This window comes from Nerophis lumbriciformis, linkage group LG04 (assembly GCF_033978685.3).
Source record: "Nerophis lumbriciformis linkage group LG04, RoL_Nlum_v2.1, whole genome shotgun sequence".
In the NCBI taxonomy this organism is placed as follows: domain Eukaryota; kingdom Metazoa; phylum Chordata; class Actinopteri; order Syngnathiformes; family Syngnathidae; genus Nerophis; species Nerophis lumbriciformis.
Window position 1 is genome coordinate 37,008,988 of NC_084551.2, and position 15,905 is coordinate 37,024,892.

Below are 15,905 nucleotides of genomic sequence, written 5' to 3' on the forward strand. Positions count from 1 at the left end.
AAAGTTAATGATTATTTGCAAAAAAAAAAAAATGTTTATCAGTTTGAACATCAAATATGTTGTCTTTGTAGCATATTCAACTGAATATGGGTTGAAAATTATTTGCAAATCATTGTATTCCGTTTATATTTACATCTAACACAATTTCCCAACTCATATGGAAACGGGGTTTGTAGTACCAACAGACTTTTGTTCCAGACACCCACAAATAATAACAGAAACAAATTTCATAGGCGAGGTGAGAGCCACACGGACACTACCAAGTTTTTTTTCTCGGATTCAATTGTGTTTCTCGCCTTCTTAATCAAAGTGCTGGCACTTGAAATGTTCTTTGGTCTCATGGTGGATTATTTTGCAGTAGACTGAATCATCATGATATGCGGGCAAACGTATAGCAATTTATTACAATGATTGGCTGTATGATAGGAAACATAGGAAAAACCGAACAAACTTTTGGCAACTATTTTTTATGTACACAATCTGAGGTACCACTTTATTTAAGGTTTGAGGCACCTTGATATATATGAGCATAGTTTTGTAGCAATAACAAACACAGTTGTTGCAATAATGAAGGATTTATTGCACATTCGTGTCATTTTAACTACATTCTCAAAAATGTTTCCAGTTTTAAAAACGTTTTTTTACCAAAACCTCCCACTTGTCTCTTCACAACTCACAGAAGAGGAAGAGGTTTGCCGAAGGAAACAAGTGACATATCATTTCCTGGTTGTTGGCTTGACGTTAAGGACGCTCAAAAAGAGCGGTAGTCTGATTAGTCGTTAGTGTGGAGGAATGAGTCGCCAAGCTGCAGGGTGCCATCGGTACATCTGAGACTGGGTCGCAGGATTGCGCCCTACAACCCCCTGCTCAGCCTCATACTATGAAAGATGGACTGGCTCATAAGTCAGCTGGTAATGTGAACTTCACCAGGATGAACAGCTGCTGGTTTTTGGTTCTCTTTTTTTGTTATTCCTATTAGTGGAACTGTGACAATTAGGTTATGAAGATAATGTGCAATGAGGTTTTCTGATCATGTTCCTCGTCTTTTGACCTAATAAGTCTAGGGGAAGCTCTAGATGGATTGTCATGTCGTGTGTTGTTTACAATATACTGGTATTATTTTTGCACTATGACTCAGTCTTCTTCTGATAAGCTTCCTCACAGCCTGTTTATGCACACTCCGCGGCTATTCCCTCATCAAGCACGCTAAAGAATGTTTCAGTGTACCTTGCAGTTTGTTATTTGGATAACATGTGCCTTTTGGTTTGCACGGGCATTTCTAATTCTTGCTTACACGGCAGAAACGAAGTCTGTTGACAGGTTTGACCTACAATTGTGACCTAGCTGATGTTGTCTTGATGACTTTGGTGTAAGATGAAGAAGGTGGTGTGAAGGCAGACAGGATGTGGTTCACAGAAGACGCTGAATCAAGCAAGTTTGTTAATAAATAATTTGGTATGCAATATTATATTCTTCTAGTGCATTCTTGTAATGAGGATAATAGTGCCTTAAACCACCGCCATGGTAACTCCACGTGCAATGTGATTGCTTAGCCTGAACACCTCAGTAAACAATGGCTATTACAAAAGCTTATGTTCAACTATGCTAAAGTTGTGGCTGCATCAATCATGTGTCTGACAATTTGCAGATTTTTGCTTTGTTTTAACTGCCTAAAAGTGTAGTCTTTTATGAGTTAAATATCTGTGCAACATCCTGTTACAAAATTCAGGTCATCAGGGTTGCTCCGTGCAATGTTTTAAGACACAATGTGCCACATTCTTTGGTACTTTTTTCTTCTTTTTTTTTACGCCACCTTGGACTGTATGACATTTTTTCGCCTCGTGCTTTAATCTCATAAGCAGATATACTGTATGATTACTTTGTATATGCTAAGAAAATTAACCCTTTTTAGGGAAGTTGTAATCCTATCCTAACATGTCTTGTTGTTGTAACCATTTTAGCAAATAACATTACAAGTGAGAGTATATTTAACATTATTATTTTTTCATTGCAACGTCATCATCTTTACTGATTGCACGGGCCTTTTAGTGAGGCGTTACCAAATATGGCTCACATAAATTAGAACAATACATGTATAGGTAGTTTAATATGTATACATATTATATCAATATTTGTGTACTGTATATATTATGTACTTTATTGCACTTAAAATCCTTTCTTTTTCTCAATAATCGACAGTGTGCCTCATAACCTGGTGCGCCTTATGTATTATTTCTGGTTGTGCTTATTCTGGTTGTGGTACATGATGTAATGATAAGTGTGACCAGTAGATGGCAGTCACACATAAGCGATACATGTGGACTGCAGGTTGACGCCTGTTCAATAAATAATGCTAGCAATCACCGGTAAGCAAGCAGGAGAAAAACTTTGATGTTTTATTGAGAATATAGAACATTACACATGGCGTTCAACAATCTGTCAAAATGTTTTAGCACGACTTTGGTAAGCTACGAAGCCGCACCGCTTGATGGATTGTCGGAGCATTACGGCTACTGTAGTCAAACGCTTCAACATATGGCTATTATTGTGGTGTGTGTATAAGGACCTCAAAATTGCACTATTAGGAGCCATATTATCTGGTGTTTTGCTTCGCCCTATTATGCAACTTTTCTTACCTATTGGTACCTGCTATTGTGTATTTGGGCTTTCATAAGTCCCAACAATTTGCGTGCACCCGCCATTTTAGTCCACGCCGTTGTCAATAAGCTCATTCATCCACTGCTGTTGCCATTTATACAAACCCTGTTTCCATATGAGTTGGGAAATTGTGTTAGATGTAAATATAAACGGAATACAATGATTTGCAAATCATTTTCAACCCATATTCAGTTGAATATGCTACAAAGACAACATATTTGATGTTGAAACTGATAAAAAACATTTTTTTGCAAATAATCATTAACTTTAGAATTTGATGCCAGCAACACATGACAAAGAAGTTGGGAAAGGTGGCATTAAATACTGATAAAGTTGAGGAATGCTCATCAAACACTTATTTGGAACATCCCACAGGTGAACAGGCAAATTGGGAACAGGTGGGTGCCATGATTGGGTATAAAATTAGATTCCATGAAATGCTCAGTCATTCACAAACAAGGATGGGGAGAGGGTCACCACTTTGTCAACAAATGCGTGAGCAAATTGTTGAACACTTTAAGAAAAACCTTTCTCAACCAGCTATTGCAAGGAATTTAGGGATTTCACCATCTACGGTCTGTAATATCATCAAAGCGTTCAGAGAATCTGGAGAAATCACTGCACGTAAGCAGCTAAGCCCGTGACCTTCGATCCCTCAGGCTGTACTGCATCAACAAGCGACATCAGTGTGTAAAGGATATCACCACATGGGCTCAGGAACACTTCAGAAACCCACTGTCAGTAACTACAGTTGGTCGCTACATCTGTAAGTGCAAGTTAAAACTCCCCTATGCAAGGCGAAAACCGTTTATCAACAACACCCAGAAACGCTGTCGGCTTCGCTGGGCCTGAGCTCATCTAAGATGGACTGATACAAAGTGGAAAAGTGTTCTGTGGTCTGACGAGTCCACATTTCAAAATGTTTTTGGAAACTGTGGACGTCGTGTCGTCTGGACCAAAGAGGAAAAGAACCATCCAGATTGTTATAGGCGCAAAGTGAAAAGCCAGTATCTGTGATGGTATGGGGGTGTATTAGTGCCCAAGACATGGGTAACTTACACATCTGTGAAGGCGCCATTCATGCTGAAAGGTACATACAGGTTTTGGAGCAACATATGTTGCCATCCAAGCAATGATGCCATGGACGCCCCTGCTTATTTCAGCAAGACAATGCCAAGCCACGTGTTACATCAACGTGGCTTCATAGTAAAAGAGTGCGGGTACTAGGCTGGCCTGCCTGTAGTCCAGACCTGTCTCCCATTGAAAATGTGTAGCGCATTAGGAAGCCTAAAATACCACAACGGAGACCCCGGACTGTTGAACAACTTAAGCTGTACATCAAGCAAGAATGGGAAAGAATTCCACCTGAGAAGCTTAAAAAATGTGTCTCCTCAGTTCCCAAACGTTTACTGAGTGTTGTTAAAAGGAAAGGCCATGTAACACAGTGGTGAACATGCACTTTCCCAACTTCTTTGTCACGTGTTGCTGGCATCAAATTCTAAAGTTAATGATTTGCAAAAAAAAAAGTTTATCAGTTTGAACATCAAATATGTTGTCTTTGTAGCATATTCAACTGAATATGGGTTGAAAATGATTTGCAAATCATTGTATTGCGTTTATATTCACATCTAACACAATTTCCCAACTCATATGGAAACAGGGTTTGTAATTCGGTGTGCCTTTTGTATGTAAATAGATCTGAATAGACCCATTCATCGACAGTCCACCTTATTATCCGGTGCTCTTTATGGTCTAAAAAAACATCTCTTGCATTTTTTTCCATATGAAAAAACTGTAGCTGAAAATATGCTAATTTACTTACATTTCTTTAAAAAATGCTTTATGTTCCTACTATGACGAATGCTATCACAGTATTATGCTGATACCAACCACAACATTATGACAGAATGATGCAGTGCCAGTGTACACCAGAAACAATATGCATATTGTTATGGTGACAATGAAAACAGAGCTTGGTTATCTTTGTATTTTTGTTTTGTACTGCATCTGATTAGATGTAGCAGATATTCATTATGTTGGTCTTTTGTGTTATTAAAGTACATGTCATTTACTCCCTATCCAGAAAGATGTGGCCTATCTGCAGCAGTGGCTTGAGGCATTTGTGGTGTCCTTTGAGAGGCTCATCGACGTGCACTCACTCGAGCCTCGGAGGTAAGAAGTCCTTTCTTTGACGCACACTTGCAGATTCCACTGTTTTCCCCAAAGCAGAATGAATTTAGACTCCCTGCAGAGAAGTCGCTTTGACATGTTTATTTTACGATGCCTTATGTCTCCTCCCTCACATACTTTCCCTTTCCATCCAGGCCGGTAGAGTGCACCTCCGACGTGCCCCAGCTTCCAAAGGAGGTCCTGTTGTTCCTCAGCACTCAGATTTGGCAAAGTGCGCTGCACCTAACAGGCAGCCATGACAGCGACAACAGCATCCCCCACCCTCTGCTACTCATGAAGTTCTTCATCATCGTCTGCAGGTGAAGACTAATTAAAGCATATAGTATCTCACAAAAGTGACCACTCACATTTCAGCAACCATTGTATTATATCTGAGCTAAATATACTTTAGACTAGTCAATGTACAGCTTGGAAAGCAGTATTCATTTCCTTTCCTCCTAAAATGTCTAACTACTTTGTGGCGATGTGGCGTTCACGAACGAGTCGAGTCTTTTGAATGTTTCGGTGAAATCGTGTTCACAGCCATTCGTTTGCGAAACTGTTTTAAATTTCAAATTACCTGCATATGTTCACCACCTGACTCAACTGGAGTCACATTGAAAACCTCAAAAAATGAGCCATGAGTCAAAGGAAACAAAGTAACATTTGGATGCACTTTTCTGGTTAATTGTTTTGTTAGAGGGGAACAACACTTGATCTGAAATTTTGCCTATCATTTACAAAACCCAAAACCAGTGAAGTTGGCATGTTGTGTAAATCGTAAATAAAAACGGAATACAATGATTTGCAAATCCTTTTCAACTTATATTCAATTGAATAGACTTGATATACAGCTTAAGTTGTTCAACAGTCCGGGGTCTCTGATGTGGTATTTTAGGCTTCATATTGCGTCACACATTTTCAATAAGAGACAGGTCTGGACTACAGGCAGGCCAGTCTAGTACCCGCACTCTTTTACTATGAAGCCACACTGTTGTAACACGTGGCTTGGCATTGTCTTGCTGAAATAAGCAGGGGCGTCCATGATAACATTGCTTGGATGGCAACATATGTTGCTTCAAAACCTGTATGTACCTTTCAGCATTAATGGCGCCTTCACAGATGTGTAAGTTACCCATGTCTTGGGCACTAATACACCCCCATACCATCACAGATGCTGGCTTATGAACTTTGCGCCTATAACAGTCCGGATGTTTCTTTTCCTCTTAAGTATCTTGTCTTTGTCGTCTATTCAATTGAATATAGGTTGAAAAGGATTTGCAAATCATTGTATTCTGTTTGTATTTACGATTTACACAAGGTACCAACTTCACTGGTTTTGGGTTTTGTACAATCCTCAAGTGAGACAAGAACACATATGAAAGCACTTTTAAGCATTTGCACCAACATTTTGGAACAAGGGTGGAGTGGTAGAAGAAAGGTAAAAATATAATAAATCTATTTGTGGCAGTATAGGAGAAAGTTGTGTTTAACTTTGACTTTTGTATCTCATTGCCCATAACTGTGGTGCGTTCAAGGAATCTCAATTAAAATTAGAAACAAAGGCGTCACTATAGGTAGACGGGGGAGACTTAACCCCAAAAAGATGCACTAATAATAATATGGTTAAATTATAATAATAATGTATTACTATCATTCGTATTATCCACTGATGTGAATCAGCTAATTTATACTTTGCTCTCTGAAGTAAAGGGAAACTTGACATGTACAGGTATATAAGTAGCTTCAAGTGAATAATGACAGGTTGTATAATTATTAAAATTCACATTCTGGCCACCTAATATTGAATTTGTTGGCACTTTTTTAGTAAAAAACAACTCACTTTTTTTTTTTCAACAAAACTACATTTCTTAAGCGGGGCTTATTTACATCAGAATCAGAATCAGAATAGTTTTTATTGCCATTGTGTGAGAACGGGTTTACAAACTAGGAATTTTTCTTGGTGCAATCGTGCAACATAAAACACATAATAGAATAACATGAGCTGTAACTGAGCTATCAGATGAAGTGAAGTGAAGTGAATTATATTTATATAGCGCTTTTCTCTAGTGACTCAAAGTGCTTTACATAGTGCAACCCAATATCTAAGTTACATTTAAACCAGTGTGGGTGGCACTGGGAGCAGGTGGGTAAAGTGTCTTGCCCAAGGACACAACGGCAGTGACTAGGATGGCGGAAGCGGGAATCGAACCTGCAACCCTCAAATTGCTCGCACGGCCACTCTACCAACCGAGCTATGCCGCCTTGATATTGTTCGTGTGCCTGATGGCCGAGGGGAAAAAAGCTGTTCAGGTGGCGGGAGGTGTGGGTCTGGATGGACCGTAGTCTCCTGCCTGAGGGAAGAGGGGAGAATAGTTTGTGTCCAGGGTAGGAAGAGTCAGCTGTGATCCGACCCACACGTCTCCTGGTCCTGGAGGGATGTGAGCTTGCAGCCAATAACCTTCTCAACAGCACGTACGATGCACTGCAGTCGATGCTTATCTGTGGTGCTGGGGAACCACACGGTGATGGAGGAGGTGAGGATGGACTTGATGATGGCTGAGTAAAACTGCACCAGCATCTCGGTCGGCACCTTAACTTTCCTCAGCTGCCGCAGGAAATACATCCTCTGCTGGGCCTTCTTGATGAGGGAGCTGATGGTCGGCTCCCACTTGAGGTCCTGGGTGATGGTGGTGCCCAAGAAACGGAAGGAGTCCACAATGGAGACGGGGGTGGGAGAGTCAATCAGGGTGAGGGGGGATTGTGGGGCTGTGACTTTCCTGAAGTCCATGATCATCTCCACTGTTTTCTGGGCGTTCAGCTCCAGGTTGTTGAGGCTGCCGGTCCACCTCTCTCCTGTAGGCGGACTCGTCACCATCAGAGATGAGCCCGATGAGGCTAGTGTCGTCCGCAAACTTGAGCAGCTTTACGGACTGGTGACTGGAGGTGCAGCAGTTTGTATACAGGGAGAAGAGCCAGGGGGAAAGTACACAGCCCTGAGGAGTACCAGTATATGTTCTAGATTTGTTAATTCCTTTTTTATAAAGTCAAAAACGGAATTAAGTTATTTTGTGTGTTTTAAAGAGCTTGTTTGAACCAAATCCATGCAATAATTAGGTTCTCATTCTGGTCGTGGAACTGTGGACCAACTCTATATTCTCGGCATGGTCCTCGGGGGTGCATGGGAAATTGCCCAACCAGTCTACATGTGTTTTGTGGACTTGTAAAAGGTATATTTGACCGTGTTCCTCGGGAAGTCCTGTGGAGAGTGCTCAGAGACAATGGGGTACCTGACCACTTCATTGTTGCGGTCCACTTTCTGTATGATCAGTGTTAGAGCTTGGTCCGCATTGTCCGTAAGTCGGACCCGTGTCCAGTGAGGATTGGAGCCTGCCAGTGCTGCCCTTTGTCACTGGTTCTGTTTATAACTTTTATCATTAGATTTGCAGTGCATGTATAGTGGTAGTGATAGTGATACCACGTGTGTGTGTATGAGGTGGCGACTTTGGGTTTAGTGTGGGTTGGTTTCATTGATTGATTAAAACTTTTATTGTAGATTGCACAGTACAGTACATTTTCCGTACAATTGACCACTAAATGGTAACACCCAAATAAGTTTTCCAACTTGTTTAAGGCGGGGTCCACGTAAATCAATTCATGGTAAGGAGACCCTTTAGGAGTCTAGGGGCCCAAAATTTGGCGCTACATCCTTAGCGCCAAACCATTGTTTTTTTTTTTAGCTCTGCCTTAATCCTCTTGTACATGAAATTCACTGCAATTCTCTTCCAGTCGAGCAAGTTATTTAATTAGTTAGACAGTTAGTTAGACGATTTGCGCTCTCCTCCACCTTTCTTCCTTCCGCTTGAGTATGCCATCAGGTGCTCAATTGGGTTCAGGTAGTATATCCGAGTTTTATTTCAATACTATTGTGCGTTGATAAAATACTGTAATAAAAATACCTGAGAGGTGTACTCACTTGTGTTAGCTACTGTAGATTGTGTGGGCATATTTGATATAATAATGATAACAATTTGGACTTTGAAGTATAATATATACAGCAAGTTACCAAACTTTGAAAATGACTTAATATCTAAATGAAGCAAAATTGCCTTTTGACTAACTGACTGTTAAGGGGAAGCAGACAAATTACAGTTATCTTGTTTCTCCTGATATTGCAACATGGATTGTGCAAATAGGTCGCAAGCTGGCGTGAGGAAGTCATGCCTTTCAATGTGCACCTATACTCTGTTGTGTTCTTTACCATAGATGGCCATCTTGCAGAAACATCACTTTCCTAACCCATTGTTTCTCTCAAATTGCAGAACCATGGAGAACATTGACGACGACAAGACCCCTGCTTTTGTTTTTGAATCCATAAAGCTTTTGGATTTCTGTTTTCACCAGGTAAGCCAGGATACACACCTAAGTGGTTATATGCTCTAAGCCTAGTCCATGAGCAATCAATCAATTAAAGTTTATTCAGCCCTTAATCACAACTGTCTCAAAGGGCTGCACAGGCCACAGCGGCAATGGGCAATGTTGGCGACTGTCCAGGGAGCAATCTATGTGAAGGCGCACACACAAAAAAATAAAGAAGATCAAAACAAAACTCGTCATATTAAGATGATATGTTATTACATGATTGTCCCTTTGTTGGAATATTATCATTGTTTACCAACAAACTGACAAATCAAAGTGACAAGTGGGTATTCAAGTTCAGCTAGTGTAGAATTTTGATTTAAAAAGGGTTTCAATGACAAAAAAAGATTGAAAGAGCTTTTTGTATCAAATAATATCAAGTTAAGAACTGCATTTGCATGCATTACATTTTTTTAATGTCAAAACTGAAATACATCAAGAAAGATGAAATGCCTTCTTGACGCACATTATTTCACATAAAATGATGTAGCGCAGGGGTTTTTAATGTTTTTGACTTCGGGGCCCAACTTTTCACTACAGAGGGACCCAGGGCCCACTCAAATGTTAACATTGATTTAGTACTCTTATCCTTGTTTTGAATGGTATTCAATAATTACAGTATATCTAACCTACTTACAGTTTACCAGGATAAACCTTGTCAAATGATATGAAACTATACGTTAATCACAAAGATTATTATCAAGGCTTATGTCAGGCCCATTACCAAAGTAAATACTTATTAAATATACTGCAGAACAAGGGACTCATACAAAATTAAATACATGTATATAACCCCAAAAGGGACAAACGGTAGAAAATGGATAGATGGATGGATGTATAAGATTATGTAGTGCTAAAATAAATAAATTCTAACAAATAATAATATATGCTTGTTAAATAAACCATAAATAAAATTAAAGTGCAAATGGAAATACAGCTTCAACACTTTAGTCATAATTTTGGCGCTTAAAAAACTTCTATGACTTCCATCCATCCATCCATTTTCTACCGCTTATTCCCTTTGGGGTCGCGGGGGGCGCTGGAGCCTATCTCAGCTACAATCGGGCGGAAGGCGGACTTTAGCTCTAGATTTCTTCTGTTTGTTTGATATTGTCATTACTGCCACAAGTGGTGGAAAAGTGTATTACAACTGTGTACCACCGCTGCCCATACGAACCACAGCTGAGAAACAATGGGCAATGGGCAAAATAACTAAAGGTTTTATTTAACAAGTTTATTTAATATTTTTGGCGATTAGAGCGCTAAAAGCTTTTAGCGGCACAATATTGTTATTATTTGAATATTGACAGTATTGCACAATAACAAGGTACATTTAAGACCAGTGTATTGTAATAATGTTGTACAAGATATATAAGTAAGGGGGCATCGCTCCTTCTCTCCATCAGTTTGAGGGGTCTTTGTCTGGAAAATGCGGAAGACTTCTGCTAGGGCTTAAAATAAATAAATAAACATAAAGCGAATCCAAAAATGTAATAATACTATCAACACAACATAATATGATAATAAAATCTGAGTAATATTTTAATTAAAGAGTCATACACATTGCCAGTCACCCTAACTTGGATTTGAAACCTGGTCCCCAAGTTCAGAGACGAAGCAACATTAGCAATTGAGCTATCCAACCAATGACAAAGCATCTCCTCTATTAGTGAGGAGTTTTCTGTAAAAGGATATGATTTTATTATTTGGCCGATGGTCAGTGGGTTGGCTGTTGAGGACCTCTGTTCCATAGGTTTTTAGGATAGAATGTAACACAGTTTACTGTAAAAGCTAGGGCGACACAGGACGCCGCCATCTTGCACTGACGTGACATTACCTTATACGCTCTACTACTGTATGTGTCATACCATCCATCCATCCATCCCCATCCGCTTATCCGAGGTTGGGTCGCGGGGGAAGCAGCCTAAGCAGGGAAGCCCAGACTTCCCTCTCCCCAGCCACTTCGTCCAGCTCTTCCCAAGGGATCCCGAGGCGTTCCCAGGCCACCCGGGAGACTTCCCAACGTCTGTCCTGGGTCTTATCCGTGGCCTCCTACCGGTTGGACGTGCCCTAAACACCTCCCTAGGGAGACGTTCGGGTGGCATCCTGACCAGATGTCCGAACCACCGCTGCTCTTCTCCATGTGGAGGAGCAGCGGCTTTACTTTGAGCTCCCCCCGGATGGCAGAGCTTCTCACCCTATCTCTAAGGGAGAGCCCTGCCACCCGGCGGAGGAAACTCATTTCGGCCGCTTGTACCCGTGATCTTGTCCTTTCGGTCATAACCCAAAGCTCATGACCATAGGTGAGGATGGGAACGTAGATCGACCGGTAAATTGAGAGCTTTGACTTCCGGCTCAGCTCCTTCTTCGCCACAACGAATCGATATAGCGTCCGCATTACTGAAGATGCCGCACCAATCCGCCTGTCAATCTCACGATCCACTCTTCCCTCACTCGTGAACAAGACTCCGAGGTACTTGAACTCCTCCACTTGTGTCATACCATTATGATTTATTATCACATACCGTATTTTTCGGAGTATAAATCGCACCGGAGTATAAGTCGCACCTGCCGAAAATGCATAATAAAGAAGGAAAAAAACATTATGCAACTTTCATAAACTATGAAAAAAACTGTGACTTATAGTCCGAAAAATACGGTGTTTGTAAATGGTTAGCAAATTAGGGTGAGTGAGTCTTATTTTCTGCAAAAAATAAAAAAGAGCTGGAAAAAATAAACACATTCTGATTCCCAAAAAGTAGACCTACACCAAATGTACTAGAAAGAGTTGTACTGTAGTATATTCACTAAGGTGGGTGTGTCATTGTGTTCATTAGATAAAGAACGGACAGGGGGACCAGTCTGCCCTGCAGTCGGTCGTGCAGTACGGCCTGGTCTTGTTCGAGAGTGTCTTTGACCCTTATCAGACGTGGAGGAGACAACTGGCAGGGTGAGTGTGTGTAACTCCACCAAGGCTACCACCGTGTGATGCTTTGTAATATCTTCCTTAAGCTCAGTGGATGTGTAACATCTTGTCTGGCTGCATGTTGACGTCATGCCTCAGTTGAGCGGTATTTTGTTGGAATGAATAGGACGGCCATGACTCCAGTTTTGACTGTGTGTGCGTGCGTGTGTTACAGGGAGGAGGTGAGCTTGATGGAGAGGAACAAGTACAAGTTCTCCCCACTGCCTCTTCCAGAGGAGCTGAATGCTCTTTTACACGGTGAGCAACTCCACTTGGGCCTCCTCTGATCTTCATCAGACATGCATACCAGGAGAATCTAACTGTTCTTCGCGTCTAAATATTAACATGTTTTTATCGCCAGTGCATGTCTTACTCAAGGGGCCCTTTTGATCTATTGCCTCCAGCCTGGCAGCAGAAGTATTCTCACATTCTAGTGCAGGGGTAGGGAACCTATGGCTCTCGAGCCAGATGTGGCTCTTTTGATGACTGTATCTGGCTCTCAGATAAATCTTAGCTGACATTGCTTAACACGATAAGTAATGAATAGTACCGCCGGTAATCACAGTGTTAAAAATAATGTTGAAAAGAGAAAATATTCTCATGCAATTTAATCCATCCATCCGTTTTCTACCGCACCTGTTCAAGAAGTCACATTAATGTTAAGAAGTATTTTATTTATTATTGGTTAGCTTCAGAATTATGTTAAAGTTAAAGTACCACTGATAGTCACACACACACTAGGTGTGGTGAAATTGTCCTCTGCATTTGACCCATCCCCTTGTTCCATCCCCTGGGAGGTGAGGGGATCAGTGAGCAGCAGCTGTAGCCACGCTCAACAATGTTATTTAAAAGAATAAGATACTTATTATACTCTAAAAATGTTGGTCTTACTTAAAAATGCACGCATTTAGTTGTATTCAGTGTTAAAAAATATTATATGGCTCTCCCGGAAATACATTTTTAAATATTTGGCTTTCATGGCTCTCTCAGCCAAAACGGTTCCCGACCCCTGGTGTTCTCGTGTATGCACTGATAGGTCACATCATTAGGTACACTTGCACAATCTAATGAGATTTATTCTAAAATGATGCCTTTAAAAGATAATACTGTATTGACTGACACTGAGATAACTCTCAATAACCTCATGTTAGTTTTATAATGAGTGCATTTTCACAATACACCTTCAAGCCTAGAGTAGGCAAAGGTAGAGTAGAGTAGTTCTGTCAGTGCGTATGCAAATTAAGAGGGTCAACATTTTGTATAAAATATTAGAAGCATCCAAATACAACTTAACACAGTACCTTACATAACTACAAATATTATATAATACTGTACATTTCTGCAGCATTATAACAATTATTTACAAGGCAGAATTTTTGAAACATTTCCTGCAGAGAGTTTATTTAGATTTTGCAGGTGTACCTGAGGTCGTGGTACGTAATAATATGTCTTAAATAATACAGAATACATTGAACAGAATAAATAATTGAAGTATTTTGGGCCACCTTTGACATTTTCCCCTATTAAACTCATCATGTTGTTCTTATTAATTTGGCAAAAAACAAGCTGAAACAACCATACTCATTTGATGTGGGCCTACTTTCATTGTATTTTTTAAATAGGCTACTGGCTACAAATAGCATCCAGGACACACTTCCCTTGTTTCATGTTGTACGTGTAGATTCCATGCAGGTCAAAGGTTAGATGCTCCTAAAGGGTTCTTTAGTTTTGAACTTGAAGTGTGGAGTTTCCTTGTTTGTGTCCTGAGTGGGTGTGTCCCCTGTGGGTAATAAAAATGTGCTTGTTGTCACCTCTGCCAGGAGGTTATGTAATCTTTGAGGATTGTTTGTCTGGAACATCGATTTACGAATTGAAATGGTTCTTGAACATGGTTCGGAAATTGAAAAGTTTGTTTGGTTAAGAAACAATGTAAACATGAATAGTTTGTTGTAGCCTTGACAAAAGTCCCTATTTTACCAAATTTGTAAACAATGGCTTTATCCTTTTAACATTGGGAACACTATAATAATTCTGCCCACGTTAATCAACATTAAACTGCCTCAAGTTGTTGCTCAAATAAAATGACTAAACTTTTCCTCTACATATAAAAAGTGCAACATTAAACAGTTTCAAGTCAACTCATCTTGCTTAATTTATTACAGCATTTGGGAAGCCTGTAGTTGATTTTTATTATGTAAATGTTATATTTTTATCAACATGTGATAGCAGGGACCCTGCAATTCAAAACTAGGCTGCTGCATTACTAATGATTAATGTAACTATAGCTGAAAAAAATAGTACAATAGCAATAGGAGAGACTATTCATCCCTGAACACCATGGAGTTCATGTAGGCTTAATGATGCAGTTACAGTATTATATCAACTATCAGAGACAGAAACTCTTCATTTAACATCATGTCCTTTTTTGCTGCTTCAACACAGCTCAATCAACACAGAAAAAGCTAAAGTGAAATAACAGACAGACAGGGCTTTGCTGGAGCACTGACGACGTGCGCGCTGAATACGCACTGCTGATTGGCTGTTTCCGCTCTGCGTGTAACCAATCAGATGGTTGTGTGGATGGGACAATGCTGGGTGCTGTGTAGAGTACTGACAGAGACAGAGGCAGAAAGCGGAGCAGCTTGTTAAGACTCTAGCTTCGGCGGCTACTAAATATGTTCGTGTGGAAACTCGTTCGGTACACCTCCGAACTGAACCGAAACCCCTGTACCGAAACGGTTCAATACAAATACATGTACCGCTACACCCCTAATATATATATATACTGTATGTATATATATGGTACAATAGTATTATGTACATGGAGAAAAAAAGACTTAAAAATGCCACAGTGGGTAAAATGAAGTAGTAGGAATGTTTAGGATAAACACACGTACTGTAATTGAACACAAACAAAATGCTAAAATGTTCTGATCGTATTTATTACTACAAACAAGTATTTTTAAGTGCAAATAATTGTGCGGGAACATCCACTGTGTCTCTCAACTTTTACTTTCAGAGAAACAGTGTCCTCTATAGTGGACAGTTTTGAAAATGCAGTTTCTCAGAAAAGTTGACTCACAATTGTCTTCTAGTCATGTAAATACCTTACAAATGTTTGTTTAGCTTCTCTGGCTTCATCTTTACCGGGTGATGGTAGCTTATCACTTAGCTTCTGTGTGCAGCAGGTGCTTTCCCTCTGCACAGCGCACCTCGACCGAGAGCTTTATCACCTCCGCTTGTTAGCAACATACGGGTAACTTAAAATGTTTTGAACGGATTTTGAAAAACAAAATCCTCTACATACTACGAGTGCAACACACTTCACTTCCCGCTCTCTCTTTTGCTCCACACCCCCACAATACGACCCGCGCTGTGCAGAGAATTCTGGGAGATGTAGTTTATTTTTTAGACATGCCAAAGTAAAAAAAGAAAAAAAAAACTATATACCAAGTTTTCGTTTGATACCGTCACGCGTCACAGCATTATTGAGAAAATTTTGAAACTGTAATACAGCAGTATTTACAAAACATCTACTAAAACAAGCTAGCTAAAAACAAAACATACAAACATCCTTAATGTATATACATTAGAGATGCGCGGATAGGCAATTATTTCATCCGCAACCGCATCAGAAAGTCGTCAACCATCCGCCATCCACCCGAACTAACATTTGATCAGAACCGCACCCGCC

General features: G+C 40.2%; 1 protein-coding gene across 3 annotated transcripts in view; it reads left to right on the plus strand.

Moving 5' to 3' along the window:
* Positions 1 to 15,905, plus strand: part of nbeal2 (neurobeachin-like 2) — a 135,217-nt gene that overhangs the window by 34,016 nt on the left and 85,296 nt on the right. For all 3 annotated transcript variants that reach the window (XM_061954343.2, XM_061954351.2, XM_061954359.2), the window contains exons 2-6: positions 4,742 to 4,830; positions 4,983 to 5,147; positions 9,150 to 9,231; positions 12,084 to 12,196; positions 12,387 to 12,469. In XM_061954343.2, the coding sequence (XP_061810327.2) occupies positions 4,742 to 4,830; positions 4,983 to 5,147; positions 9,150 to 9,231; positions 12,084 to 12,196; positions 12,387 to 12,469 (532 nt within the window). The remainder of the gene's footprint in view (positions 1 to 4,741; positions 4,831 to 4,982; positions 5,148 to 9,149; positions 9,232 to 12,083; positions 12,197 to 12,386; positions 12,470 to 15,905) is intronic.